Consider the following 27,563-nt stretch of genomic DNA (forward strand, 5'->3'; position numbering starts at 1 on the left):
ATGCGATTGGTGGGAGATAACAGAATGTTCCTAAAGGAGGGAAAAGGGGTCAAAAACTGACATGGTACACTCAACTCTCCAAGAATGTCTTCCTCCCCATATAGGCAAAGATTGGAAGGAGGGAAAACGATGGTTGGGATGTATTGTATGAGAGAAGAACCTCTTTTCAGTAAAACAAACAAACAAACAAACAAACAATTGCCCTCTCCCAACCCATCAGAAGCCGAGGAACAAGCTATTACACAAGCAGAATAGGATGTTTTCATTTGAGCAGCATATTTAGATGTTGGGTGAGCATAAACATTAAGAAGTGTTGAGTACTGAATCAAAGAAATATTCACTCTTGTTTTCATGAAGGAAACTGGTGAGCTGGAGGAAGTAAAAAGGAAAATTACTATTGAGCAGACAGCTCAGAACAAAAACATCTTCCTCAGCTTATTAACTGATTGTTACATAAAACAAATTACCATGTTTAAACGGCAAAGGAGGCCATAAACATGCATTATAAGGACCATTGCGATAAAGGATAATTACAATGTCAAAAATTGGCACGTATATTCCAAGACAGAGCAAATAAAAACCCCAGTGCCAGAAATGGCTTTGCTCATATAGAGTTGCTGATCAGTGGTTCCACAGGCCCCCAGACATTTCAGGCTAATGCTAATACTATTGGTTATAGTAAGAATTTGAAACGTAGAGACTCTATTGTTGAAGACACCATGCATTTGAGTCACAGAACATAAGAATGTTAAGATGCACTTAGTACTGCCTCAGAAGCCTCATCTCTATGGGTTATCTTTCAGATGCTATAGAGTACCAGCATGCTATCAGAGAAGAAAAGTAACCAGCCATGAATCTTGTGAGTTATGATAACAACTGACCTGGCAAGACATGTCCACTGGTACAATACTGGCATAAAAAATCAATTCTCTTTAAGAATGTTGCCACTTGTAGGTTGATCACACCCCACTGGAGGGCTCCACACCCATGAATATATGGGCAGCACAAATTGGACTTGATAGCTAAAAAGGGAAACAACCTTGATCCGTGTTCATGTAGGCAACTCTAAATGGATAAAGTAGGATCAAGTTAAGTAGACTAGCAGTGATGTTTGAAAGCGATGGGTTTATGTGTATGCTGACCTATGGACTGTTCAACTTGTTTTTTTGTTTTTGTTTGTTTGTTTGTTTTACCATGCAAAGGCATGAAAGCAGTCATGCAATCACCTCGTTTTTTACTTTTAGCACAGTACGCAATAGATCACAAGAAATAGGGAATGATGAGTGTTGAGTTTATGCTAAAGGATTTTGCCCAACTGTAGGCTACCATAAAGTATCCCAAGAGAGCCTGTAACAACAAGCTGTGGTAGCACACTTATTTTTATCTCAACTTAAGATAAAATTATAAATTTTTTTTTACTGCTGTTTGAACTTAGGCCTAGAGCTTGCTAGGCAAGAACTTTGTTGACGACCTATAGCCCAGATCAATGATAATTAATTTTGACTATCACCTTGAAGGGATCCAAAATCACCTAGGAGACACATTTAGGGGTGTTTCCATAGGGGGTTAACTGAGGCACGATGACTTGTTTTCAGAGTAAGAGGTGCTTTTTAGCTGGGAGCTTTGATACAGAAAAGTCTGAGGGAAAAGTAGGAATTCGTGCTTGCTTCACGCCCTCTTGGGGGGAATGTGCTTAATGAGGCTGCTACTGGTACCAGACTCATTTCTTGACATTTCTGACTTGAACTGAAGGCCAGTGTCTCTCTATGAATCTTCTAGGCCTTTGGCACCACCTTGAGATGATGCTATCCAGCTTTATGGATGGAATAACTCCTGGGTTCACAGACTCTCCGGTGTGCAAACAACCATGTTGGACTACTTATATATTTAATCATATATTCACACATATAGTTGAGTTTTGGAGGTTAAAAGTAAGATGTGATTTTTGGAACCTCTTAAATTAGCATAGCACAGATAACTCAAGGGAAAACAGAGTAGATTCACACCGAAGCCCATGACCATCTATGCTATTTTTTTATATTGGGGGTTTGGGTAATTTGTGCTTTATTTCTTCCTTTTGTACAACGTCAGTTTTAGCTCAACAATAAAGCTTTAGACAGATTTATAGAGTCTGAGAATCTTGGGACAGATGAAATGGGTAATTTGATTCCACATGACACAAAAGCCTCTTTGCCTTCCACCTTGCCAATGCTTGGCTCTTCACTGGGACACTGGTAGCAGCTGGTGGCTTCAAAGAGATGAGTGGGTTCAAGAGAAATTTGATGGAAGAGGGATGGATAAAGGAAATGAGCCAACAGTGAGCCAATAGAATTTACCTTCCTCATCTGTCTGCTTAGTCACCCCACGTGAGGAAAAGAACATTCACCAAATTCAAAACTTTTTGTGACCTATGAGAAAAGTGAATTTTCCTAGCCCATTATTACCAGGAGATTCATTAGCTATAATCTCTTTAGACTCAGACAACATAGCCCATCATATTCTATTCCGTGGGTAAAGACACATAACAAGAGATAGAATGATTAAATTCATTTTATACAGAAAACAGCTAAACCACCATAAAATTTGTATATTTCTTTTTATGCATAATAATATTCTTGATCTGGCCTGTTTCATGGTGTATGCTGACAATGTTCCCTTCCCAGTCAAATTAAATAAAATTGTGAGGTCCCACAAAGCAAAAGAAAGCAGCTGTAAATGCTAATATGCAGGCTTGAAATGGATTTTTTTTTCTTGAGGACATAAAACACATAAAACCTCAAATATGAGTTACAGACAAGTTAAGTTTTTCCCCATTATTCATTTGTAGCTTTGAGAGATCCATCAGTTCTCTCTGGGGTGAAATATTCTACATTCAGTATTCACCCACATCAGCTGATGAAGCATAGAACTCTAATGAAAGGCTTTCTCCTGTTTTTCAACAAAGCTTTCAACTTTTAATCATCATTTTTTTCAGGACACACATTCCCAAGAAAGCCCCTTGTCACCAGAGCCTAGGTTTTCACGATTCTGTTATCTGCTGTTCTTTTTCATGGTGAGGACCAGGTATCTACGTGTCTCCTTGTGTCCTGGAGATGCCCTCTCCTATATACTTTGCCATTCCTTGCTCTACTGGTGATGTCCACCACCATAGATGTGAAACTGGTTAAGTCAAGAACTGAACTCTTTAACAAACACTTCAGCTTCCTCCAGATACAGGCTATGACTGTATGCATGAACCAAGGATTTTAAAAAGAGCTGAAGTGTGTGGTTTTCAGCAGATTAAACCAGGGGGCTGCTATGACTTCAAGCTCATAGTCTATCTTTGATGTATAAATCACATAACTTATAATATATGAAAACATCCTGTCCCCACACTACCTTCTGGAAGGAGCCAGGATGCTCAATAACAGTTAGGCTACAGTAACTTTTTAAGTTCATAGACATGGGTCAGATAAAATGGCCCTACAGACTAGTAGGGAAAGAGCTCGGGTCTGGAAGACCAGGGAATTCTAACACTGCTGTCTATCTCTATTTAGTGATTGAACATTTAAATGGCCAAGCATCACTCATATGACTAATGACTGGGGAAAGCTTCACCATGAGAAGGTGTCTAATAGTTGTGTCTGAGCTCCTGCAGCACAGCCATGATGTTTAGAATATCCAAAGACAGGAGTTAGAAAAGAGAAGCAGAAATGTAGGATGGTTTCCCAAAGGGTGTTAGCATGCCCATGAGCCTAAGGGCTGCTGGAAGCCATAAGGAGCAGAGAATGGGAAATCAAAGCCCTTGTCACCTGGGAATTCATGGTCTACCTATGGGATGCTGAACTGATAAAACCAGATGGAGGAAGTCTCTGAGTCATGCCCCAACTCCCCCTGCATCACTTGAGCTGTTGGTCCTAGTAGGCAGCTGTGCTTCTCTGCCCCCTAGGGGGTCATGGATAGGAATAACACACAAAATAGTATTCACTGATATATGAGTTTGTATATGTGTATAGATTGATTTTTTGTTTTGTTTTGTTTTGTTTTGTTTTGTTTTTTAGACATGGTCACTGGCTGGTCTGGAACTCACTATGTAGACCAGGATGCCTACTTCTGCCTCTGTCTCCCAAGTGCTGGAGTTCTTTTTCCTTCATAGTTTTTATGTTATATGCTTATATAAAAATAACTTTTTAATTGTTTCTATTGGGCCTAAAACCCTTGTTAGTAGCTAATAGCAGAATGAATCTAACATATAGAATAGATTACACATGGCAGTATCTAATAATATAGAAAAAAGAAAACAATCAATGTCATTCCCTATTCCTTCCATAAACTAAATGATTCCAAACAAAAGCAAGAAGACAACAGTGATATATCAGGAAATGTAAGAAATGCACTGGAAACAGACAATACATAATTTAAATAGTATTGACAGAAAAAATGCACTGAACTATGAGACACATCACTGATTCCTATGGGTGCAGAGAATCCTTAGCAAAGACTACTGTGCATTCTTCGGTTCTCTTTGGTGCTGCACATGGAAAAGGGCAGCCTCCTTTAGGGCACAAGCTGCCTGTGGTTCACAGATGTGTCTTCACTCCATTTACCTCTCCATGGTGTACACATCCCACCTCTGTGTGAAAGAAGTTAAGAGGGGAAGAGGAACAGAGGATAAGAGGGAGGGAGGGATGGAGGGATGGGGAGATGAGGGGATGGAGGGAGGTACCATACTGCATGACCTTCAAAATCTCTCCCCACTCTTTTCCCATAAAATCTCAGCAATTTAATCATCTTTTTATGCCTTGTCTATTGGTCCAGGCTCGCGGGGAACACCATTTTGTTATGACTTTGCTTCCACCATGATTCCTTTATAGCCTTTGACTTAGCTGACTGATATCCCTACAAGCCTTATTACCCTGGCTTTCACTGAAACGCACAATCTGGATTTTCTTTCATTAGTGAATTTGTATAATTTTAAGCTGCCCTTATTCTAAAGGCAAACTTCCCCTTCTCATTTTAGGAGCAGGGCTGGTTCACCTTTGGCACAGTTTCTACTTGCTCATCTCTTTCCTTGAGGTGATTAATACAGATAATGTGCCTAGTGTGGTCCTGTTGGTGCCCATCGCTCCCAATCCCCCCTGAGACATCTGGATGCTATGTATGTTATTCGACTCAATGACTGTCTGTCTGTGTGTCCTGTGCAGATGTATCACTGACCTCTCCCTAGAGGGCATCCACAGTCTAAGTACTTGAAGACAGTGCCTGTTCACTCTAGCCCCTCCCAGTAAGTCTGTCTTCAGGACAGCTACCTGAGTGGCTCTCAGACCCAGTCCAGGCTGTGTCTTGGGACATGTGTATTCATTCCCTTTCCTGAATGCCACTCTCCTGTGAGCTCCTCTCTCTGGGACCAATGAGGAAACACTGCTTTTCTATTCCCCGTGTTTGGTCCTAAGAGTCTCCTTGCCTTCCCGGTCAGATTTCCCCTACAGCCACCATCATCTCACAGGAATGAATGGGACCTACAACAGATGAGGACCACACCTTCAACAACAGGACACAGGTTGGACGCTTTTGCATTAGCACATCTATCTAACAAGTAAAGAAATGTTTGATAGTTCAGATATCTATTTTATTTCTTCTTCTGAGTAGGATTCAAACATTCTCCCTTGGGGGAATCCTTGATCCTTATCTTCTTTGGACCTGTAGATTGTAGCATGGTTATCCTGTACTTTGTGGCTAAAATCCACTTATAAATTAGTACATACCATGTGTGTCTTCCTGGGTCTGGGTTGCCTCACTCAGGATACTCAGGATGAACTTTTCTAGTTCCGTCCATTTGCCTGAAAATTTCATGATTTCCTTGTTTTTAACAGCTGAATAGTATCTCATTATGTAAATGTACCACAGGTTTTAAAAAATCCATTCTTTGGTTGAGGGACATCTAGGTTGTTTTCAGTTTTTGGCTATTACAAATAAAGCTTCAATGAACACAGTTGTGCAAATGTCCTTGTGGTATGGTAAAGCATGTTTTGGGTATATTCCCAGGAGACATATAGCGAAGACTTGAGGTATATCTATTCCAAGTTTTCTGAGAAACAGTCCTCTAGATTGATTTTCACAGTGGTTGTACAAGGTTATACTGCCACCAGCAATTGAGGAGTGTTCCCCTTTCTCCACATCCTCACCAGCATGTGCTGTCAATTGAGTGTTTTGGTCTTAGCCATTCTGATGGGTATAAGATGGAATCTCAGAGTAATTTTGATTTGCATTTCCCTGATGAGTAAGGACATTGAGCATTTCTTTAAGTGTTTCTCAGCCATTTGAGATTCCTCTGTTGAGAATTCTCTGTTTAGCTCTGTACCCTATTTTAAACTGGGTTATTTGGTTTGTTGGTGTCTAATTTCTTGAGTTCTTTACATAGTTTAGATAGTAGCCTTCTGAAGGATATGGGGTTGATGAAGATCTTTCCCATTTCGTAGGCTGTCGTTTTGTCCTATTGGCAGTGTCCTTCGCCTTGCTGAAGCTTTTTGGTTTAATGGGAGGGAGGGAATTGGGTGGGAGAAGGGGTAGGAAAGGTAATGAGGGTGAGGATCAGGTGTCAGGAGCAGGTGTCGGGAGAGCAGGTGTCAGGAGAGCAGGTGTCAGGAGAGCAGGTGTCAGGAGAGCAGGGGTAGGGAGCAGACTGGGAGAGAGAATGGAAATCACTGGGGGGCATCTCTGGGACCAGGAAGGCTCTGGGAGTCTGTGGGAGTCACCCTAGCTACAACTCCTAGCAATGGGGGTTAAGGAGCCTAAAATCAACATGTTCTGTAGCCAGGTAGGACTTCCAGTAAATGTAGGGGAACACCAATCTACCCGTAAAACATCAGACTCAAATTTTGTCTTACCTACAAGAAGTGTACGGATAAAGATGGAGTAGAGATTGAGGGAATGGGAAACCAATGACTGGCCCAACTTGAGACCCACTTCACGGGAGAGTGCCAACCCCTGTCACTATTAATGATACTCGCTATGCTTGCAGACAAGAGCCTAGCAGAACTGTCTTCTGAGAGGGTTCAACAGATGCAGAGACCCACAGCCAAACAATTGGCTGAGTTTGGGGAGTCTCGTGGAAAAGTGAGACAAATGATAGAACAAGGTGGTGGGGTCAAGGACATAACAAGAAGACCTACAGAGGAAACTAACCTAGGCCCATGGGCTCACAGAGACTGAACCACCAACCAGAGAGCATGCATGGGCTGGACCTAGAGCCCCTACACATATATAGCAGATGTGCAGCTTGGTCAACATGTGGGTCCCTTAACAATGGGAGTAGGGGCCGCCTCTGACTCTGTTGTCTGCCATTGGATCACTTTCCCCTATTTGGGCTGCCTTGTCAGGACGCAATGGGAGAGGATATGTTTAGTCCTGCTGTGACTTGAGGTGCTGAGGTGGGTTAGTCCCCTTTGGGGGCCTCCTCTTCTCTGAGAAGAAGGAGAAGGGGAAGGGACACGAGGGTGGGATTGAGAGGAGAGGAGGGGGCTGGGATCAGGCTGTAAAGTGATTAAATAAAGGAAAAAAGAAATACATGATAAAAGGCACAATGAAGCACCCTCGAAATATTTACATTTAGTCCCAAGTTTCAGTCTGTGAGAATATAATAGCACTGACTCAGTGAGAACACCACAGATGGAAGGGGAGGGTCTGTGCTCCTGTTAACTTGCCATCACATATGTGGGGTTAGTGGCTTTCACAACATAGAGTGAACCCCTTATTTGTGGTTTCACAGGCATGAGCCTGTATGATAAATCCAAAATGCCTCCTTTCCCCATGAAAAACTATTACATCATACCTATGATTAACACTCAGCATAAAGAAAACAAAAACATGATGGTGGTCACAGAAGACACTGAAATAGGGCCATAGTTTCTCCCACAAGCGACAAGCATCAGGAGAATGGATGATAAAACAAGAGTGGCAGAGCCTTGGACTGGCTTCTACATATTAATTATTTAAGCAATCTTTTTTATTGTTTTTTTGACTCACACCAACTTGTTTCTTCCTATCAGATTATACCCTTCCTGTTATGCATTCCTGAAAGTTAAAGAATTCATAAAGAATAAAAGGTCATCTCCCTGAAATACTGGATGCTTCCAGGGCGTCAGCAACTGCAAAACCCATGCTCTCCTGAGGACAGCATTCTGGCCTCTTGAGTCTTTCTGACTCCAGGGCATTAGCTGGCTGCAGTCTGGAGTAATAGAGCCTCTTTCCAGATGCTCCTTTCACTAGACTGCCATATTATGACTGGCAGAAGGTGTTGCTGAAGTTTCTCACAGAGGAAACTTCTGGAGTTTTACTTTATGATTAGACTTTTGTCATTGTAGAAAGAGACATTTGCATACACTTGATCAGTATGAGAATGTTTTTGTTGTTTTTTTTCTTTAGAGAAATGTCAGTCTCTTTAAAGAATGAACATGCATGGTGGCACACACCTTTAATCCCAGTACTCAAGAGGCAGAGGCAGGTGAATTTCTGTGAGTTCAAGCCCAGTCTAGTCCACAAAGAGAGTTCCAGGACATCCAGGGATGCACAAAGAGATCCTGTCTTGAAAATTAAAAAAAAAAAAAAAAAAAAAAAGAATGAGCTCATGGCTGCTAATGATCTCTGCGAAGTTGCATCTTCTGTGCTTCTTTAGGCAACAAGATGAGGTGGTAAGTTCTGGTAGCTTCTCTCCATTTTCCTTGGTCTTCCACTGAGTGTCTTTTGTTCCCCTTAGAAGAATTCTCACAGCACAGCCTTTATTGCAATCTCTAAAAGTGGGCAATGTATCATTTCTTTTAGCTAAAGGACTGCTTTGAAGACTGTTGGCTAATTTCTCCCAGAGTTGATTTTTACTTCTGATCAGAAAGGATCCAGATGGTTTAGCAGTTTGGTACAGTATCCATGAAGTTTCTCAATGAGTCACGCCATCCCAGATTCCTGAGAATGTAATGCCACATTCAGGAGAACAAACTACTCGCGCCATCCTTGCATCTCATCCTGATGGGCTGGGACGGCAGACTAAGTAAAGGGAACTCTGCTGGGAAACCGCCAGTCTTTCGTCTCCCACCAACTTAGAAACAAAGTATGTTTTGTCATTTGCACTACTTTATCTTCTACTAACCAGTGACAGAAAACCAGAGATGAGCAACTCCTGCATGGCTGTGGCCTCTCTAGCAGGAGACACACTGAAGAGAAAGGTACACCGTGATCATTTCTAAGGCGAGTAACAGTAGCAGAAAGATTGCAGAAAGAAAAAAAACCCTCCTCTCATCTGATTAGGGATGAGAGCCACACTGGCCTATGGGTAGCACATTAAGGACTCAGGAAGCAGTTTAATTCTGTTGCCATTGAGCAGGGTACAAGTGGTAAGTTCTTCTCTAGGGCTGATGGCCTCGGCAGGTGTGAATCCTTGGACTAGTTAACAGCACCAGGCATGAGTTCTGTGTTGTAAACCAGGCCTTACATCCATCTAGAAAGTTGTTGGTCACTTCCAAAACTCTTGCACCAATGAGAGGAGGTTTTGCTTGCAGTAGATGGAGATTAACACAGAGACTCAGTGTGGTCAGCTCAGAGAACAAGAGGGTGTGGAGTGCTCCTCCCTCCCCAGAGCTCAGAAATCATGGTACAAGAGGCGGCAAAAAGAGTGTAAGAGTCAGAGGTGGATTTGACTACATCCCCTGGATGGGGAGGCCTGGTGGCACTCAGAGGAAGGATAGCAGGCTACCAAGAAGAGACTTGATACCCTATGAGCATATACAGGGGGAGGAGGTCCCCACTCAGTCATAGTCATAGGGGAGGGGAGAAAGGGGAAGATGGGAGCGAGGGAGGAATGGGAGGACACAGGGATGGGATAACCATTGAGATGTAATATGAGTAAATTAATAAAATATATTTTTAAAAAGGAGTCAGAGGTGGTGGAGGCCTTCTGCAAAAATGTTTCCTGGCTATGTCAGGGTCACGGCACACGTGAACTCACAGTGCTCTGACTACACTCACAAGAGCTTCACAAGATCAAGGTAGCCAAAATGCCAACAGGGATGGGAGAGGGAGTCACTGCAGCCCAAGACTGAATGGGGAGCTGTTCGGCACTGATGGCTGCTGGGGGAGAGACAGTCAGGACTGTCCATTGTCTTCAAAGGTGACACTCACCCCATAGGCTATCCACATTCTGATAGATGACCCCATAGCCAGGTACATACAAGCAGCATTCAGGGGGCTCAGTAGGCTTAAAACAGAACAAATGAAGTTGGGAGGGGGCATCCTGGTGGAAGCCTATAGGAGGAATCTGAGGGCAGTGGGATGTGGATTTCATTAAGAAACACATACTCATGTACCGAACTCTTGAGCAGAAAATAAAGGAAACATTGTGCCAGAAAGGAGAGATGTTAGATCTCCTTGTCAGGCGGGAGACACCAGAGATGACAGTGGACACTCACTCAAGCAGACACCCCACAACCAGTTCCCAGGAACATTCAGTCACTGGGTTCTGAGGATGCTGGAGTCGGGCAGAGAAGACATATCTGAGGCAAACTATAAATGTGAAACAAATTGACTCGGGCTGCCCACGTTCTGCTCTCTCAGTTGGGTGCACCATCTGATCAAGTTTACGAAAATGATTCTGCAAGAAACGTTGCTAGCCCAGTCCTCTAGGAGTCTCAGTAGGAGGACTTGCCGGCTCTGACTCTGCCTGCTTTCTCATGCCCAAACTCAGCTTTATGAGGAGGGGACCCCTATCGAGAAGCTACCTTGCCTTCTAACTGCCAATGCTGAGACCTCGGCGGCAATGATGATGATGTTTCTCATCGTCTGATAAAAAGCAAGCTTGAATATGGAGAGACGGGGCTGGTGAAGACTGTTTGCAATAACTCCCCACCCAAAGTCCAAAGCGAGGAAAGAGAATTCTTTCTTTTTAAATGTCATTTATGTGATGTATGTTTTGTTTGCATGTATGCATTTATACTACATGTGTGCTCTGCCATGGATACTGGAAGATGGTGTTGGCTCCCTGGAATTGGGAGTTATTTGTGTTTGTGAGATGCCATGTGGGTGCTGAGAATTGAACCCAGGTCCTCTGGAAGACCAGCTACTGTTCTTAACCACTGTGCTATCCCTCCAGCCACAGAAACAGAATTCTTGGTTAAATGTTTTCATCTTAACAAAACATGAAGCTGGTGCTGTGAAATTGTAGCACACAACACAAGGATAGATGCTGTCAAGCAGCACTGTTCATCAACAGTCATGTAAACTTGGGTTAGGGTAGCAGCTTGCTTCTCTCAAGTAGTGCCAATGGGCCGGCGTGTAAGGACAGGGCCACTGCTGGCCGCTTTGAGGGAACTCTGGTCACTGGAGGGGCAGCCTAACCATTTCAAGTGATCAAGTAGAACTTCCGTTTAGAAGCTTGCATGACAAGGGACTCGCTTCTGTCAACACACTCCCAGGGATTATCCCCGGGAAATTCATACAGAGCCAACACAAGACAGAGATCTCAGAAACCACACTTACAAAAGGGGTGGATTTATATCAAATAGCGTGGACAGCTTCTAGATTTGTGGGGAAAGGGCATAAGTCGTATGTAGAGGGGCTATTGGAATAAAGACAGAAGTAGTCAGATTCCACAAAAACATCACTCTACAAAGGCATAGAATATGCTACCATACATATCACATGAGGACTTTCCTATGTTTTAAAAGCAGGCTCTCCTGTACTTTAGGATGGCCTGGAACTATGCAGCTGAATGTGACCTTAAACACTAGATTTCCCTGTTTCCACCTGCCAAGTGCTGGGATTGTGGGTGTGTGCCAGTGGCACTGGTTTTGTGCAATGATAGAGACCAAACCCAGGGCTTCATATCAACACTCTGCCAGGAGGGGAGGGTTTTTAGGTGTTATTACATTCAGGAGTATCCTGGGCTGTCTACATGAAGCCAGTGTCGTAAGAGAGGTCATGAGAAGAAGAGATAGCAGGGCCAAGTCAGAGCAGAGAGCAGGAGGCACAGAAAAACCAGAAGGTGGGGGCAGGCAGAGGGTCTGAGCAGAAGCCCACCCCGCTGCCTTTGGAGAGGGAGAAACATGGTTTTTCAAAGCTTCTAGAAGGTTTGAGGGCAAGGTTTCCTTTGGGTCTGCAGAAGGAATTTCAGTGTATTTGGATTTCTAACCTTTAGAACCATGAGATCATAGAGGTGTTTTGTATTCAGCTATCAGGTATGCAACTTGTTATAGCGGGAGCAGGGATCTGAGTCAGTGGTGTATCTAAAACTAGGCACAGTACCCGGCATTTCATGAGAACTCAGTGAGATGCTATTTACTTTACACTCCTTTGCTCTTTTGAAAAGGGACCAAAGTTCAGAATGTACATCTAGAGCAACTTCAACTCGGGCCTCTTAGTCTCTGTTTTCCTCTCCATTTACAGATGGGCACATTTGCTGTCTGCCAATCAGAGTGGTGCCGAAGGTGTCTTCTTATTTCCTTGAGCTTTGCAAGGAGGAAAGAAAGTTTGAATACAAAGCCAGAAAAGAAACACATTCTACTGACCTCCCAATAGTACTCTGGCAGATCAGCCTTGCTTGGCTAGTGTTTCCTACTGAATGTGTGGCCTATCTGAAGAAACCATGCTGAAATAAACCATGTGAAAACACTTCTAATATCTTTAAAAATAATGACAATATATGAACTAATGATTTATTCTCTCTCCTTTCTATCACTGGTTTTATGAGCAGGGTCTCACACTCTTAACTGAGGCTCTCTTGGAACTAGCCATGTAGCCCAAGCTGTCCTTGAACCTATGGCAATCCTCCTGCCTCTCCTTCCAAACTGCTTGAATTATAGGTGTTAGTTACTATGCCCAGCAGGCTTATTCTCTCTACACTGAAAAAGAAGTCAGTTTCTCCTGTCACAGAAGGATCATCAGTTTCAGCTGTTAAGAGAAAGGGTTCTTGTTTTGCTCTACAGTGAGCTCTCAACAATTCCTGAGAGTCTATTACATACTCCAGAGAGAAGCGCTCCCAGGTCTGACAGAAGCATCTGCTACATCCTGTGACACTCAAGTGTGACTGTGGCTCTTCCTGTGGAAGCTGAAGCAGTTTTTGTGTTTGGCAACACTCACCACCCAAAGGCAAACACTTCAGCCCCCAAAGCAGCCTCAGTTCCAAGGCCTTGTATGCATTCCTACGTAATAAAAAGTAACGACTGTTGCTGCCTTTACACAAGGGGACTTTTAGGGCAAAAACACACCTCTGAGAGTACTCCTATCAAAGACTTTCATTTTCTTAACCTCAAAATTTCAAAGCACAAACAAACGTTTTATTCGAGTATTAACAGTGATGTCTTGACAGACTCCTCATCCGTGCCTAGGAACAGCATCACAGAAGCTGAACCGAATGCCTAGAAATGGGTGATTCCTACACATGTCCCAGAGAAACAGCCATTTAAAGCTTTCTTCTGGGTTGAAGAGGCTTGCCTTCTGAGGACATGCCCTCCGCTTTCCTTTCTCAGGCACAGGAAGAGGAAGCCATGAAGCTAATCAATATTGCGGTCTCTCAAACTTTGATGAACGTGTCATGTGATATTAGTTTTAGTATTGATTATCTAAATGATAATTTCCTAGATACACAGCAGGAATCTTCCTGGATAAAGAAGCTATGACAATATTACTTTTTCCTGTACTGACTGTGTACATCAAGGGAAGTTACTGGTACTGGGTGACAGCAAACGACAAAGGCGGCCCAAGGACGAAACATAGAACCCAATACCTCAGTTTGGATTGTGGCACCACATAGGCCTTATAGCCTTTAAGACTAATCCTTTCTATGAGTGACACATAGAGTGCCATTTTTTCTACTTTTACTTATTCTCTTAAACCTATCACCCATCAGATCAACATCTTGGCCTTTTCTCCCTCTGTCATGTGCATACATATATGGATATATGGATTCTGGTATGTGAGTGTAGAGATGTACCTGTGGACCACAGCAAAGTCTGGAGCGAAGAGGACAACTCAGGTGTCAGAAGCAACCTTTTACTTTGTCTGAGAGAGGATATATTTCTCTCTCTCTCTCTCTCTCTCTCTCTCTCTCTCTCTCTCTCTCTCTCTCTCTCTCTCCCTCTCTCTCTCTCTCTCTCTCTCTCTCTCTCTCTCTCTCTCTCTCTCTCTCTCTCTCTGTGTGTGTGTGTGTGTGTGTGTTAGCTGTTTGAACCAGGCTGGCTGCTCATAAGCTTTCAGGATTCCTCCTGTCTCTACTTCCCACCTCCCCATTGAAGCACTGAAATTAAAGATTCTTGTTCTCTCTGTCTGTCTTGTACACAGGATGTAGGAATTCCACCTCAGGTCCTCATGGCTGAATGGCAAGTGATTTTACCCACTGAGCCATCTCCATAGATCTACTTTAAGCAAGATGATTTGTTTGTATTATTTAATAAACTGCTCTGAAAAAAAACCACATATTCTCATTATAGAAACACACTTTCTGTATCCCTAACAGGAAAAGTATATTCCAGGAACCAGTCTCTGGAGATGGACTGCAGCTTTTGAGGCCATTAACAATTGATGAACCAAATTCTATTTTATTAAACATTTTTAACAGAAGCTCTTGTTTCTGATCCCTGCCCTCTTCCTCTTCATTCTAGAAAGGATCTCTGACTTCTCCTTTGAAACAACTTATGGATTCACCCTCTTCTGCTGCCTCCCAAGAGGGTCTCATGGTCTCTGGCTCCTGAGAACCAGTAACCCCAGAAGTGGGTGTGGTAGCTGTGATCACATGGGCTGCCAAAGCACTTAGGCTCATTGGCTCAGAAAGACAAGAACTCTATGTTCTTCCCAAGATTGGGACCATGCCAAGGAAATATGATGTGTTGATGATGTCAGTAGCCTGAATCACTGCTTTTGTCAAAGCTGTGACTATAAACATTAGGTTCTATAATCTGTCTTCTTGGAATTTTAGTTCTCTGTAGCCTTAGTACTATTTTGAAACAGCATGGAGGTGATGAAAAATAAAGTTATCTGTTTCTATCAGGACCAACTTGATGAATCTCTACTCCTTTGATATTTTAATTATAGTTTTAGAATGATGTGTTTATGTTTGTGTTTGTGTATGGGGTATGTCAACAAGATATGGTTGACTATGGAAGCCTGAAGAAGGCGTCATTTGTAACTGCCAGCATCAGGCTGGAGTTTCAAGTAGTTGTACACTGTTCTGCATAGGTGCTGGGAACTGAACTCTGGAGTTATTGCAGTGAAATAACTCTTACTGTGCAGTGACACCATGAATACAGTAATGGATTTGTTAAGTCCCCTAGCATTAGAGCGTCAATTAGGCTCTTAGCCATCTTGACCCATGCATTTCGGGAGATATGAAGTTGGATGGGGCTAGGACTTCAGTGAGGCAGCTCTCATGGGCTGAATGACATACCAGGTGAGCTTCTTGGTATTGCAGATGCTTTTGAGTCATGTATGTTCCTGAAAACAACCCCAATAAATTCACCCATTTGTAAATCTAATCTGAAAGTGGATGGGAATTATTATTTCTGTGGTATGTTGGTGATCTGTCTGTGTGAACACTTTTTAAAAATGTCTCCTCAGGAAACCTCAACACAACATGTTACAGCGGAACCATCTGTGAATGAGAAGGACTGCTTACTGACATTATGCAATCTTCTAGAACCCAGATATTAAACACAACTTGGCACAAGTATATAAAGAAAAACTGAATAGATACTTAAGAAAACAATTTTCAATTTGTGGGGAAATGGATGGAACTAGAAATGATCATACTGAGTGAGTTAATCCAGAGTCAGAAAGACTCACACGGTATATACTCCCTTATAACTGGACACTAGACCAACAAGGATGTCCCCTGAAAGTCTTCACTTACCAGGAGATTGGGATAGGTGTGGGGACCTCCTATTGGGACTCTAGGTGAGAGAAGTATGGGAGAATGGTGAAATAGAAGGACCCAGAGGGTCCTAGAAACCCACAAGAAGAACATCATGACTGGCAGATCTGGACCTGGGGGTTTGCTCAACCTATTGCACCAACCAAGGATAATACATGTAGTAAATATTGAACCCCTACTCAGATCTAGCCAATAGACAGTACATTATCCACAGTTGTGTGGAGAGTGGGAACTGACTCTGACATGAACTCTGGTGCCCCATATTTGACTACATCCCCTTGGTGGGGAGGCCTGGTGGCACTCAGAGAAAGAATAGGAAGGCTACCAAGATGAGACTTTATAGCCCATGACCATATAGTGGGGGAGGAGGTCCCCCTCGGTCATAGACCTAGGGGAGGGGAATAGGGTGTAAGAAGGAGGGAGGGAGGAATGAGAGGAGACAAGCAAGGAGATAACAATTGAGATGTAATCTGAATAAATTAATAAAAAGAATAAAATTTAAAAAACAATTTTCTAGGTTTTGATATATCTAGTAGATAGCTAAGTTAGCTAGTAGCTTGAAGGTCAATAGAATGGACGCCCCTCCTTCATAATCAGCAGCTTGTAGAACCAAGAATGGAGACAGTAGGACTCTGACAACAGAAAGAAAGAAAGAAAGAAAGAAAGAAAGAAAGAAAGAAAGAAAGAAAGAAAAAGAAAAGGAGAGAAAGGGGGAGGGATGGATGGAGGGAGGGTAACCTGAGTTCTTCTCTGGCCCTGAATAGAAACATGATACTCTGAATTTCCCAGAAGGCTGTAAAATTTACTTTCCAGGTGTATGCTTTCTGGTAAAGGAAAAGAGCATTTCATTGTCCGTCCCATAAGAACCAATCCAAGTGGCCTGCTGTTCACCTAAACAGGAAAATACCCCTCAGCCAAGGCTGCCAGGTGTAGAGGCTTAAGAGGTAACAGTATAGAGCTTGCCCTTGGTGGAAGTCAACACACTGCTCTCTCTGTCATGGTCTGTTCACAGTGGAAGCATGCTCTGCTCTCTATGCAAAGGTCCCTTTGGCCACTGGACACCCTCACTCCTTAAGAGTTCTCCAGCTTGCTCTGTAATGAACTCTGTCTTTGCATGCTACAATGTGTCTCAGCAGAATTCTTTCTGTAGAGATTGATGGATTATGAGGCTGAGGGACTCCATCATGAGACATAAGTGTAACAACCAGAATTGCTACATACATAAAAAAAAAAAAAAAACGGATTTTAACATTAGTTGTACAGGAGGGGAAAAAAGAAAAAAATTTTAAAATCCATGAGATTTGACAATAGTAGCAGTGAGAACCTGATTTTGTAGACACCCAGATGCTTAGGACCATGTCCACCACAAACGCTGCTCAGTAAACATTTGCTAAACAAATGAGCTGATGTTCCCGTTTTGAAAAAAAAACCTGATTATTATTCTCAAATCTATACACAAACAGAAACCCAGTGACAACAATTATATGATAACTTTCCCACCTACTACCAAAATACATTTTGATGAAATTTATAGAACAGGCTAATTTAATACAATTTAATATAAGTACCTAAGCATCTGCTATGGTCCAAACACTATTCTCAGCATAAATAACATGGCAGCCATTCTTACGGAGGAGGATTCAGAGTTCACAGACAGGCATAATGATTGTCACTTTCGGTGTCCCACGGGCGTTGGGATGGTGAATCTTCATTGTCCATTTGATGGGACAGCAAACCAACATAGCAACACGCATATGGGCGTGTCTATGCAGTATTTTCCAGTAAGGTTAATGGACAACAAATTAACTAGTACAAATGTTGGTGGCACCACGCTGTGGACTTGGGCCCCAGAAAGAATCAAGAGAGAGAGAGAGAAAGAGTGAACTGAGCACCAGCATCCAGCTCTCTCTGCTTCTTGACTGTGGATATGATGTGAGCATCTGCCTCACACTCCTGCCACCACACCTTCCCTGCCATAAGAGACAGAGCCTTTAAACCTTGAGTGCTAAGGTAACCCATCCTTCCTTAAGTTGCCTATGCCAAAACATTTCTCACAGCAATGAGAAAAGTCATGAATGCAGCATCATGCCACCACCTAAAATAAAAGAAGTCTGTTGCAAGACCATAGGTGAGTTTTCCTCCAGCGTGTCTCTCTGTGTGTGTATGTGTGTGTGTGTGTGTGTGTGTGGTTTTGCCACTCTGGAGGACACTGCGTGTTTGCCTCCATGTACCTCCCAATGTCCCTACCAATTATGCGTTGTACTGTTTCAATACAGTGAATGTAATTCTCTGTGTATGTCTTCATTCATCACTCTAACAGCCATTATAGAGCAGCTGCAGACAATGGCAGACACCAGCTCCTAATTAAACTGCTTCCTGATGCTCAGATGATTCAGGATGATGTTCATGATCAACCGGGTAGAAAATAGCTGCTGCACACGCTGCTATGATGTCACAGTCCTGTTTGTACCAAGAAAGATGCTTGCCACTGATGCTAATTAATAGCTAGTATCCTAGAAATGCCCAATATAGTACAGATATAAGATTAAAAACACATTTTACCTGTTGCCGTTTTTCAAATTCCAGCTTGATCCGGGACTTGATGCAATTACACGTGTCCCGATAGGTCTGCTGCAGGGCGAGCTCCATGAGGTGCTTATGGTAGGCTCCGGCCAGGTTCCCACAGATGAAAATGATCACATTGGCCAGTATCTAGAAAAAAAAAAAAAAAAAAGACATTTCATATGGTAAAGGCCACTTCCTCATGGACCCAACAGAAACAGACTGCTTATCACAAATAAGCTTTAAAAGTGACTCAGGAAATGATATTTATTTCTGCTTCTCAACTGACATTAGTATTCTGATTTGCCCAGAATAAAGCATCACTTGGGATTCTCTACCCCATGGGTATCTGTGCTCCTTGGTGACCGCCCCCCCCCCTTGACTTTGGACTCAACCCTTTGGTTTTTCTCCTGATACAATGGGAGCAGGATACCTGTATGCTGCACACAGCCAGGGCTTGCAGCCTTATGTATTTAGCACCACACTCCTGTCTGCTATCAAGAGAAGCTTATTTGACTGTTTTCTATTGCATTTGTTCCAAAATGAGAGCTAAGTGCAGGAGAGCTTCCCCAGCCAACCTGCAGTCTACTGTACTATGACACGCAGAGTCAGTGTGTCATTCTATCACATGCAATCTTCATGCTACAGTGTACCCACTAGACCTAGATCAGTGAGATTTTGTTTACAGATGAAAAGGGGAGCGTTTTAACAAAAATAACTGTGATTCTTTTGGCTAATTAAAAACATGCTCATAATTTAGATAGAAACCAGAAAAATATAAAAGAAATCTAAAGACTGCCCAACTTCCCTGCCCAGGAAGAAGCCTGCTGTCCATAGGGCCAGGCTCATCTGCCTCACATTCCTAGTTTAAAATCTGGCTCTAAATTTATTTTGTCAAGTTGTCTGTCTTGTCATAAAGGCCAGACTTTGCGTTACTGTAGCTGCATGCTTTGAATGTTTAATGTAACATAAAATAAAAGTTGTCTGAGATTACAGAAATTATGTGTGGGCAGGTTTCCAACAAATTCTTAGTATTCAGTTCTATGACTCATTTAGTTATGTCTATATATGTCTATATTGTTCAATACCACTGAGTTAATATTTCATGTGCTTACATTATGTTACAGATGTCAACTACATGTATAAAGCTGTGACTTCCTCTCTGTTCCCTGCCTTAGACTCAGTTACTAATAATATAAGAAATCAAAACTCATGCATATTTTAAGTGCTTGATTTATGTTACAAATTTGCTCTCAAGGCACATTCCCTTTATATTCCTATCAGCAGGGGGTGACAACGGCCTTTCTAGTAGGCTCTTGTCACCCAGCAAATAATCTTAACACTGCAAGCTCCTCAGTGCTCAGAGTTGAATTTGTAGGTCTACTCAGGTTGTGGACAGACACCACGTGACTGTGATTCTAACATGACAAGTCACTTGTGGCTTCAGTGGCATCAAAGAGGCACTGTATCCAAAGGCCTCATGTTCCCCAGCAGACACAGTGGGTGAGAGACTTATTACCATATCTTCCCAGAAAATCATGAGTATTGTTATTTCACCCTCTCTGGCCAACAGGTTTTCATCTGATTGTCTCATTGGAGTTTCCCAGAGTAAAATGCGGATGTTATGCAGTTTACTGCCTTTTCACTGGACAAAGCCAAGCTGTGTATCTAACAAACCCTCTCAACACATCTGTGAAAGACCTTCATCTGGGGGTAGACTGGGGCCATATATAACTGTGTTTCCAAAGTTACAATGATAACAAAGGAGGCCATGTTTTTCCATCTGCCTAATGCCTCTTCTTATGTCTTGATGACAGGGGCCTGGGCACAGAAGAAAAAGATACATTGATTCTCAGTACCTTAAAACCCTGGGGAATGCAGGAGGATTGAGGGACAAAGAGGAGTTAAGATGAGAAGGATGGGGTGATAAACTTGTCTCCACGTTGCTGCTGGTTCTCTGTAGAATTGAAAAAGAACTCTATAGACTGAGAGGGGCCTTCGGTGCTGCCATGTAACTTGCACTGGCCTCAGTTATTGGAGGAGACAGCTACCAAGTCTCAGAACTCACCTGCAAGACATTTCTTTATGCATCTATGTTTTATCTCTACTCCATTAGTACATATGCTAAATGGACTCCATTAGTACAAATGCTAAAATGTTAATGTTAGGTAGCCCTTGGTGTGTTTTTCTTGTGTGCTGTATGCACAAGGAGTTCACTCCTATGTGATTAATGTGACCTAGTGTGGGCATCTGTATATGTATGCCCCACACATATGACCTACATACACAAGTATTTCATGTGATATTTTAAATGTAGTTTACATATAATGCACGTGCCGTGTGGGTAGCATGCGTGTTTACAACCTGTGAATGTGTGTACCAGGTCAGAGGTCACTGAAAACAATGTGTCGGATTTCTGTTATTTCTACACATTTCACAACCTCAGTGGCTCTCCTTCTTACTACTGTTGTGTAGTAACACATGGTATCTGTGAGTGCTAATCTTGGAGTGGTGGGAAGTCATGAGGACATTCTTTGGTTTGGTTTGGTTTTTGTTTTTCATGACAGAGTCTCACTGTGTAGCTCTGGCTGTCATGAACTCACTATGTAGAGACCAGACTTGTCTTAAACTCACAGAACTCCACCTGACTCTGCCTTCTGGGGGCTGGCATTAAAGGTGCGTGCCACTATTCCGAGACAGCAGAGACTATTGATATTCTACTTGAGGGGTACACCATTCATAAACTCCTGTCATAGTTAGCCTCTGTGAAATGACCACCTGGTTTGCTGAGGATGATTCAGACCTCGTCATCACTGAAACTTTTTTGAAGAATGGTGCTCGGAGAAATGCAGGAAACAAGGAAAGCCAAGCAAGCCCTGCTGCTCAATTAGAAAAATGCTAACTCTTTCCTCATTAATCACAGCTGAAATAATAACAAAGCAACCAGGTCACTATCTGTGAGACCTGACTCGCTCTTCCTAGAAAAGTGCCTTCAAAACAAACAGCAAGATTTGGAAAGCTCAACCTCTCCAGAAAAGAGCCAAGAACAGAGCCCAGCAGAGCCAACATCTGTGGCCTGTCTTCCCAGCAGGAGGCATGAGTGTAGCCTTCAGACTGGCATCCCAGCACAGAGCCTTATCCACTGCCATGGCAATGGCTTCTTCCTATGTTCTTCCTCAGGCTGTACTGTAGTATTTCCTCCTTCTCAGAGGGAGGTAGTCATGTCTCCTGGGTGGTACACCCCATCCCACAGTCCCCCAGGACAATGGTTGACAACCCACATTGCTGTCAGGCTTCATGTTGGGCTCGGACCCAAAGTATCCAGAGGGTGATCATCATCCTGAAAGAGTGCTCATCATCCTGGAAGGGTGCTCATTTCTCCAGGACCAGGGATGCTGAAGGGCCTCGTCACCACAGAACTTCCGGTCAGGGGCCTGCTCTTTTTTTCCTTACCTTAGCCATCTTTTGCCTTGTGCCTGGCAGTAGGCTGTATAGGGAATGCTTCACCCAGATCACACCCATAATTGCAGACTGAACTAGGGATGTGCTCAGAGAACCTCAGAGCCCGTTCACATTGCCCATGTGGTTGATCAATCAAATGGGTCCTATCCAGTAAGAAATTATGGGCCAGGAGAGATGGTTCACTCGAAATGTTTGCAGTGCAAGCCCGGAGGGCTGAGCTTGGCCCCCAGCACTCAGTGTAAACTGGGAATAGGACATGCTTCTCTGATCTCAGCAATGTGGAAGAGGAGGCAAGAGAATCCCTGGAGTTCACCCTCCAGCCTGTCCAGTCTATTCAGCAGTCTCAGGTCCAGTGAATGGTACCAAAAATAAGGTGGAGAGCAAGTGGGGAAGACACTTGAAGTTGTTAGCCTCTTGTCTTCACGGTGCACATGTATGCATACGACACATACATAAACAGTGCATATGCACATATGCACACTTACACCCATGCACACACATACATATACACATGAACAACGCATACACACATACACACATGCACACACATGTACACATACACATACATAAATATATGTATGCATACACATAAATTTACACACATACACAAGCACACATGCATGAACATACATAAACACAGAAAGTTAAGAAATTTTTTTCAGTATTCATCAATGAAAGCCTGTCTACACAAGGTAAATCAGGCTTGTGAAGCAGAAGTGTGTGTCTTTCTAGCCATGGTTTTGAAGAAGAGCTTCCTTCAAGTTATTCATTCTTTTTTTTTTTTTCTTAAAAATTACTTTATATTTATGTGTGTGTGTCTCCATGCACAGGTGTGTTGGTGTGTTGATGTACATATGGTTGCAGGTGTCCAAGGAGGCTGGAAGTCCTGCATCCCCTATATAAGCGGCTGTAAGTTGCTCAACATGGGTTCTGGTATGGGAGCTCGGGTCCTCTGCAACAGCAACATGTGCTCTCAACTTCCGATCCTTTTCTCCAGATCCTATCATTGATTCTTGATGCCTTTCAACACTTTCTAGGTACCAATAATTAGAAAGAATGAATCTACTGGGCTTTATTTGCATACACAAAGAAAAATGTAGACGTAAATGACTAAGACTTAATGTGAAATAACTATAATAGGAGCATTTTTCTCATGGAAAACTTATGAAATCCTTTTTCTAATGCCTGGTTTCATCTTGGTATACAGTATTCTATAGTTCACAGGATGGATCCTGGAATTCCAGTAGCACCATATATTTACAAAATATGACTAACACCCTGAACCATTTTTCTCTCAAATTTATGCAGTAATACGACTTCACATCAAACCTGAGGTAAGGAAGAAATGATTAGGTTAAGATTTTGCTTTTTCAAAAATAACATCAAAGCTTTTTTGTTTTCCAGAAAGCTGCCAAACAGAACATATAATAAACAATCTTATTTCACAGTGTTTTGATTTTTTCTCTGATGGCACCATGCTGTCTCTGTGTCTCTTTTATCTTGTTTCATTTAGCTACTCTCACCTCTGTCAGAAAACAGGACAGGGGACTTAGCCTCCTCTGAAAAGGTTTGGAAGAAAACAAATTGTTTTAGATAATAACACCAGGGCAGGTTTACCCTGCAGATTAAAACCAGGCCTTCAGATCGTGTGAGGCTCAGGTCTGAAATATGTGCACATTGCACCATGCTGGTGCAGCCTCATGGAACCCTGCTGTGTCCATGGCTCCTTTGTTCCCTGCCTTTGTGTGACACAAACATGGAACAATGTCAAACCATTTCACAGATTCTCCGAGGTGCACATTAATGTACATTTGGCTGGGAGAAGACCAGAACTTACCAGTATTCACCAGTAAACAATAATTTGGCGTTTTTCCCCAGTGGCCACCCTTGTCCTTTCTAACACTTCGTAATCTCCAACCTGTCAAGAGTCTAGAAGGCAAACCACACTTTATCGCTCCTCTTACAGTCAAGGAAACAAAATTAAGTGACACGTCCCTGGGATCTTCCAAGATTGGTGCTGTTAGGACAGCTCATCTCCTCACCCTTCACCTTTAGGAGAAATACCTTTGTCAGGGCACAGAAGCTTTCTGTGGGATTCGGAAGGATGCACACTTCTTTCCGAGAAGCTGGCACTTTTTTTTTTCTTTAGAAGGCATTTGTATCTTTGGCTACAAAATGCTTTCATTATTTAAAGTTAAGTGGCCACATTTCAGAGTGGCCACATGTCCTTGGAGCCACATGCCTGTGCACGTTCAGAGAGGAACGTAAGGAGAATGCCAACCTGCTTTCCACCGGACCATGTGGCCTAAAGTGTGACCCACCTGAGAAAAGGTCACCTGGGCAGGGAACATTGAAGGGTGCTAACTTACTGACTTCAAACTCCACAGAAACATACCAAATGATTTAGGTGACAACTCAGATCCCTTGTGACTCTGAGATGCTATGCATTATAAAGAGGCTAATAGTCCATTTCTTTACCATATATTTGGGGTGGGAAATTAAAAGGGACACAACAGAAAGAAACACTGCTGTATGCTGAGGGTGAAGTGAAGTCTCTGCCACGGCATAAGACCATCCATCACAAAATGACATTTTTTTTTCACTACCAGGAAAATACCACAGTGAAAGAGGGGAAAGAATATTATAATTACAACAGGCGATCGATATGCAAAAAATTCCGTGTCAATCATAGAAAAATAAAAGGTAAGACAATCGATAGGGAGCTGCCAATGAGTACCGAGCAAGCCCTGTGCATCTCCTAATCATCACATTTGCCTCATGAAAATGTTCTTGGGGACAGAGAGTGATCAGTTGTCATTATCCTTCACACAGACCTCAGTCATGGATATGGGCAATCTCAAGTCCATGTCCTTAGCACTTTTAGGAATTACATTAGCTATATGCGATGGGCTCTGGATTCTGTTCCTCCTGCCCTTTAGCAAGGTGAGAAGCACTGCAAGGTGGTTGGTTAATAACATCAATCGGTACTCAGCCAGGTGCTAGAATCTTACTCTCATCTAAAATCCCTCCAAATGAAAAAGGAATTTGGGGCATGTGGACTGTGCAACTGGAGAAAGCAGCCTGGAGCTAGAGTGAGGTCGACAAATGTCCAAATCTCCAAAGTAAATCTCAATCTTGAGACTGGCAGGAGGGATAACTGTGCCCTCCCTATTCTTTGCCTGCATGCCCCTGTTCAAGTAGTCTTGAGACTCCCCACTGTCACAATTCTTGAGGCAGTCACATAGCCTAGCACCTGGAATTCCTCTCAGTGCAAATGAAGCATTCCCATCACCTCAGCCCCAGCCAATGATTTTCACTCACCCCCAAAACCCTCACCCACTTCTCCAAGATTTATATAGCCTACATCTCTATACCCCCACCCCCAATAAGGAGACCTGTGTCACTGGAGAATGTGTGTCACTAAAAGGGCTGTATCAGAGACAGCACTCTCCTCCACCCCAAAGCTCACTGCTGAACCAGGATCCTGCAAACCCACCTGCCTAGCTAAGCTTCATCCTTTCAAGTCCAGCACCTGGGCACTTTGGTACCTGAAGGCTTTGAGGGGAAGTGAAGCAGGACCAACTGGCTTCAGACCAGCAAAGGAAGAAAACAGAAAGACGAATAGCCTCAACAATGGTTGCTCTCAGGGCCTTGGGATAAAAGATTAAAACTGATTGGGACTCTAGATGAGAGAAGCATGGGAGAATAGCAAAGTAGAAGGATCCAGAGGGTCCTAGAAACCTACAAGAAGAACATTATGATAGGTAGATTTGGGCCCAGAGGTCCTGCTCAAACTATGGCTCCAGTCAAGGACAATACAGGCCATAAACTTCAAACCCCTACCCAGATCTAGCCAATGGACAGGACATTCTCCACAGTTGAGTGGAGAGTGGGGTATGACTTCCACATGAACTCTGGTGCCCCATATTTGACCACGTCCCCTAGATGGGGAGACTTGGTGTCACTCAGAGGAAGAGACTTGATACCTTATGAGCATATAAAGGGGGAAGAAGTCCCCCTCAGTCACAGTCATAGGGGAGGGGAGTAAGGGGAAAATAGGAGGGAGGGAGGAATGGGAGGATACAAGAGATGGGATAACCATTGAGATGTAATAAGAATAAATTAATAAAATAAAATTAAAAAAAAAAGATTGAAACTGAAAATCAGAGGTCAAATACAATCTGATTTCCTAAGGAAAGTGCCAAAACACAGTAGATAGCTCTATGATGATTATTTTCATTACACTCTTTTATATTTTGGGGACATATTGTTGAATGGAACCCACTGGGTTATTTTCCAGCTATATTCAGGCTATAGAATGGTAGACCACAGGGGTAATGGTCAAGTTCCAGTGTAGTGAGTAGGTGGCAGGGGAGAGGGTGGTCTTAAGAACCAACCTTGAAGCTTATTTAAAGAAAGAATGAAATTTGGATGATTAAGAAGATCTTGGTAGTCAGTTCTTCCTCTCCATGCAAACGAAGCATTCCCAGCACCTCAGCCCCAGGCAACAATGTTCACTAACCCAAAACCCTCTACCTACCTTCCCAAAGTTTATATAACCCTTATTCCTCCAATAACAAGAGACGTGTCATTGGAAGAGCTGTGTTGCTAAAAGGGCTGTATCACTAAAAGCTATATTAGAGATGGTGCTCCCACTGACTCCTGCACAGTAAGGTTATTGAGAACATAGTCAAGTACCCAGCAAGCTCTGTGCCTCTCCAAAGCATCACATTTGGCTCAGGCTAAGTAAGGTTCTAGGGACAGAAAATGATCAGTTGGCACTCTCCATTACATAGTTTTAAATCATAGCAAAGTGTTGGTCAGCATATCTATTCACACTGCCAATAACTAAATATATGACTCTAAGCAATTTATAGTCCAGATGAAACTATTAGCTCTTAGCAACACATGTTGGAAAGCCCAAGTCATGGTGCCAATGAGTTTCGTGATTTTTGGGTCCAGTGTGGAACCCTGAATGCTACATCTTTCCTAGGGCCATGTTGTGCCTCCACAGGGGGAGGATAGGTGGCAAGGCAGCGAAAGGAAGCTGAGTTTGCCATTTTAAAATGGCACAGAGATGCCCACTAAGATGGAGGCACTCTGCCTGCATCACTTTATACACATTACACTGACCACTGCTTAAAAGGTAATGAAACTCTGTTCTACTTTTTGAAGGCAGCATCCATTCTATAACATCTTGCATGGTCTTATACCTGCAAGCTCCTGGTGAGTGCCAGTGTTCTGACCTCCTCCTCATCTTATTGGGACAACAGAGAGCCTCATGAGAGCTAACTCTAGTGTCTCACTTTACCCTAAACACCTCTTCAAACAACGCATGTCCAAAAGAAGTCACATTCTGAGTGACTATTCTTCAATTCATGACGTCTGAGTTGACACCATCAGACCACATCTACATGACAATGCTTTTAAATTTTTTTGTGTGTGCACGGGGAGGTCACGGAACAACCTTTGGGAACTGGTTCTCTGCTTCTACCTTAAAATCCAAAAATTGAGCTGAGACCACCAGGTTTTCAGAACAAACACTTTTGCCCACTGAGCTATGTCACAGGGACAATGAAATGAGTTTAAGAGGAAGCAAATTTATTTACATATCACCAACATATATGCCTAAAGAATAAAACTTTGATATTTT

General features: G+C 42.9%; 1 protein-coding gene across 1 annotated transcript in view; it reads right to left on the minus strand.

Annotated features, from left to right (window-relative positions):
• The window catches only part of Adcy2 (adenylate cyclase 2), a 364,093-nt gene that overhangs the window by 139,212 nt on the left and 197,318 nt on the right, over positions 1-27,563 (minus strand). Inside the window, exon 4 of the mRNA XM_051151053.1 lies at positions 18,449-18,598. Within this exon, the coding sequence (XP_051007010.1) occupies positions 18,449-18,598 (150 nt within the window). The remainder of the gene's footprint in view (positions 1-18,448; positions 18,599-27,563) is intronic.

The sequence above is a fragment of the Acomys russatus genome, chromosome 9, assembly GCF_903995435.1.
Source record: "Acomys russatus chromosome 9, mAcoRus1.1, whole genome shotgun sequence".
In the NCBI taxonomy this organism is placed as follows: Eukaryota; Metazoa; Chordata; class Mammalia; order Rodentia; family Muridae; genus Acomys; species Acomys russatus.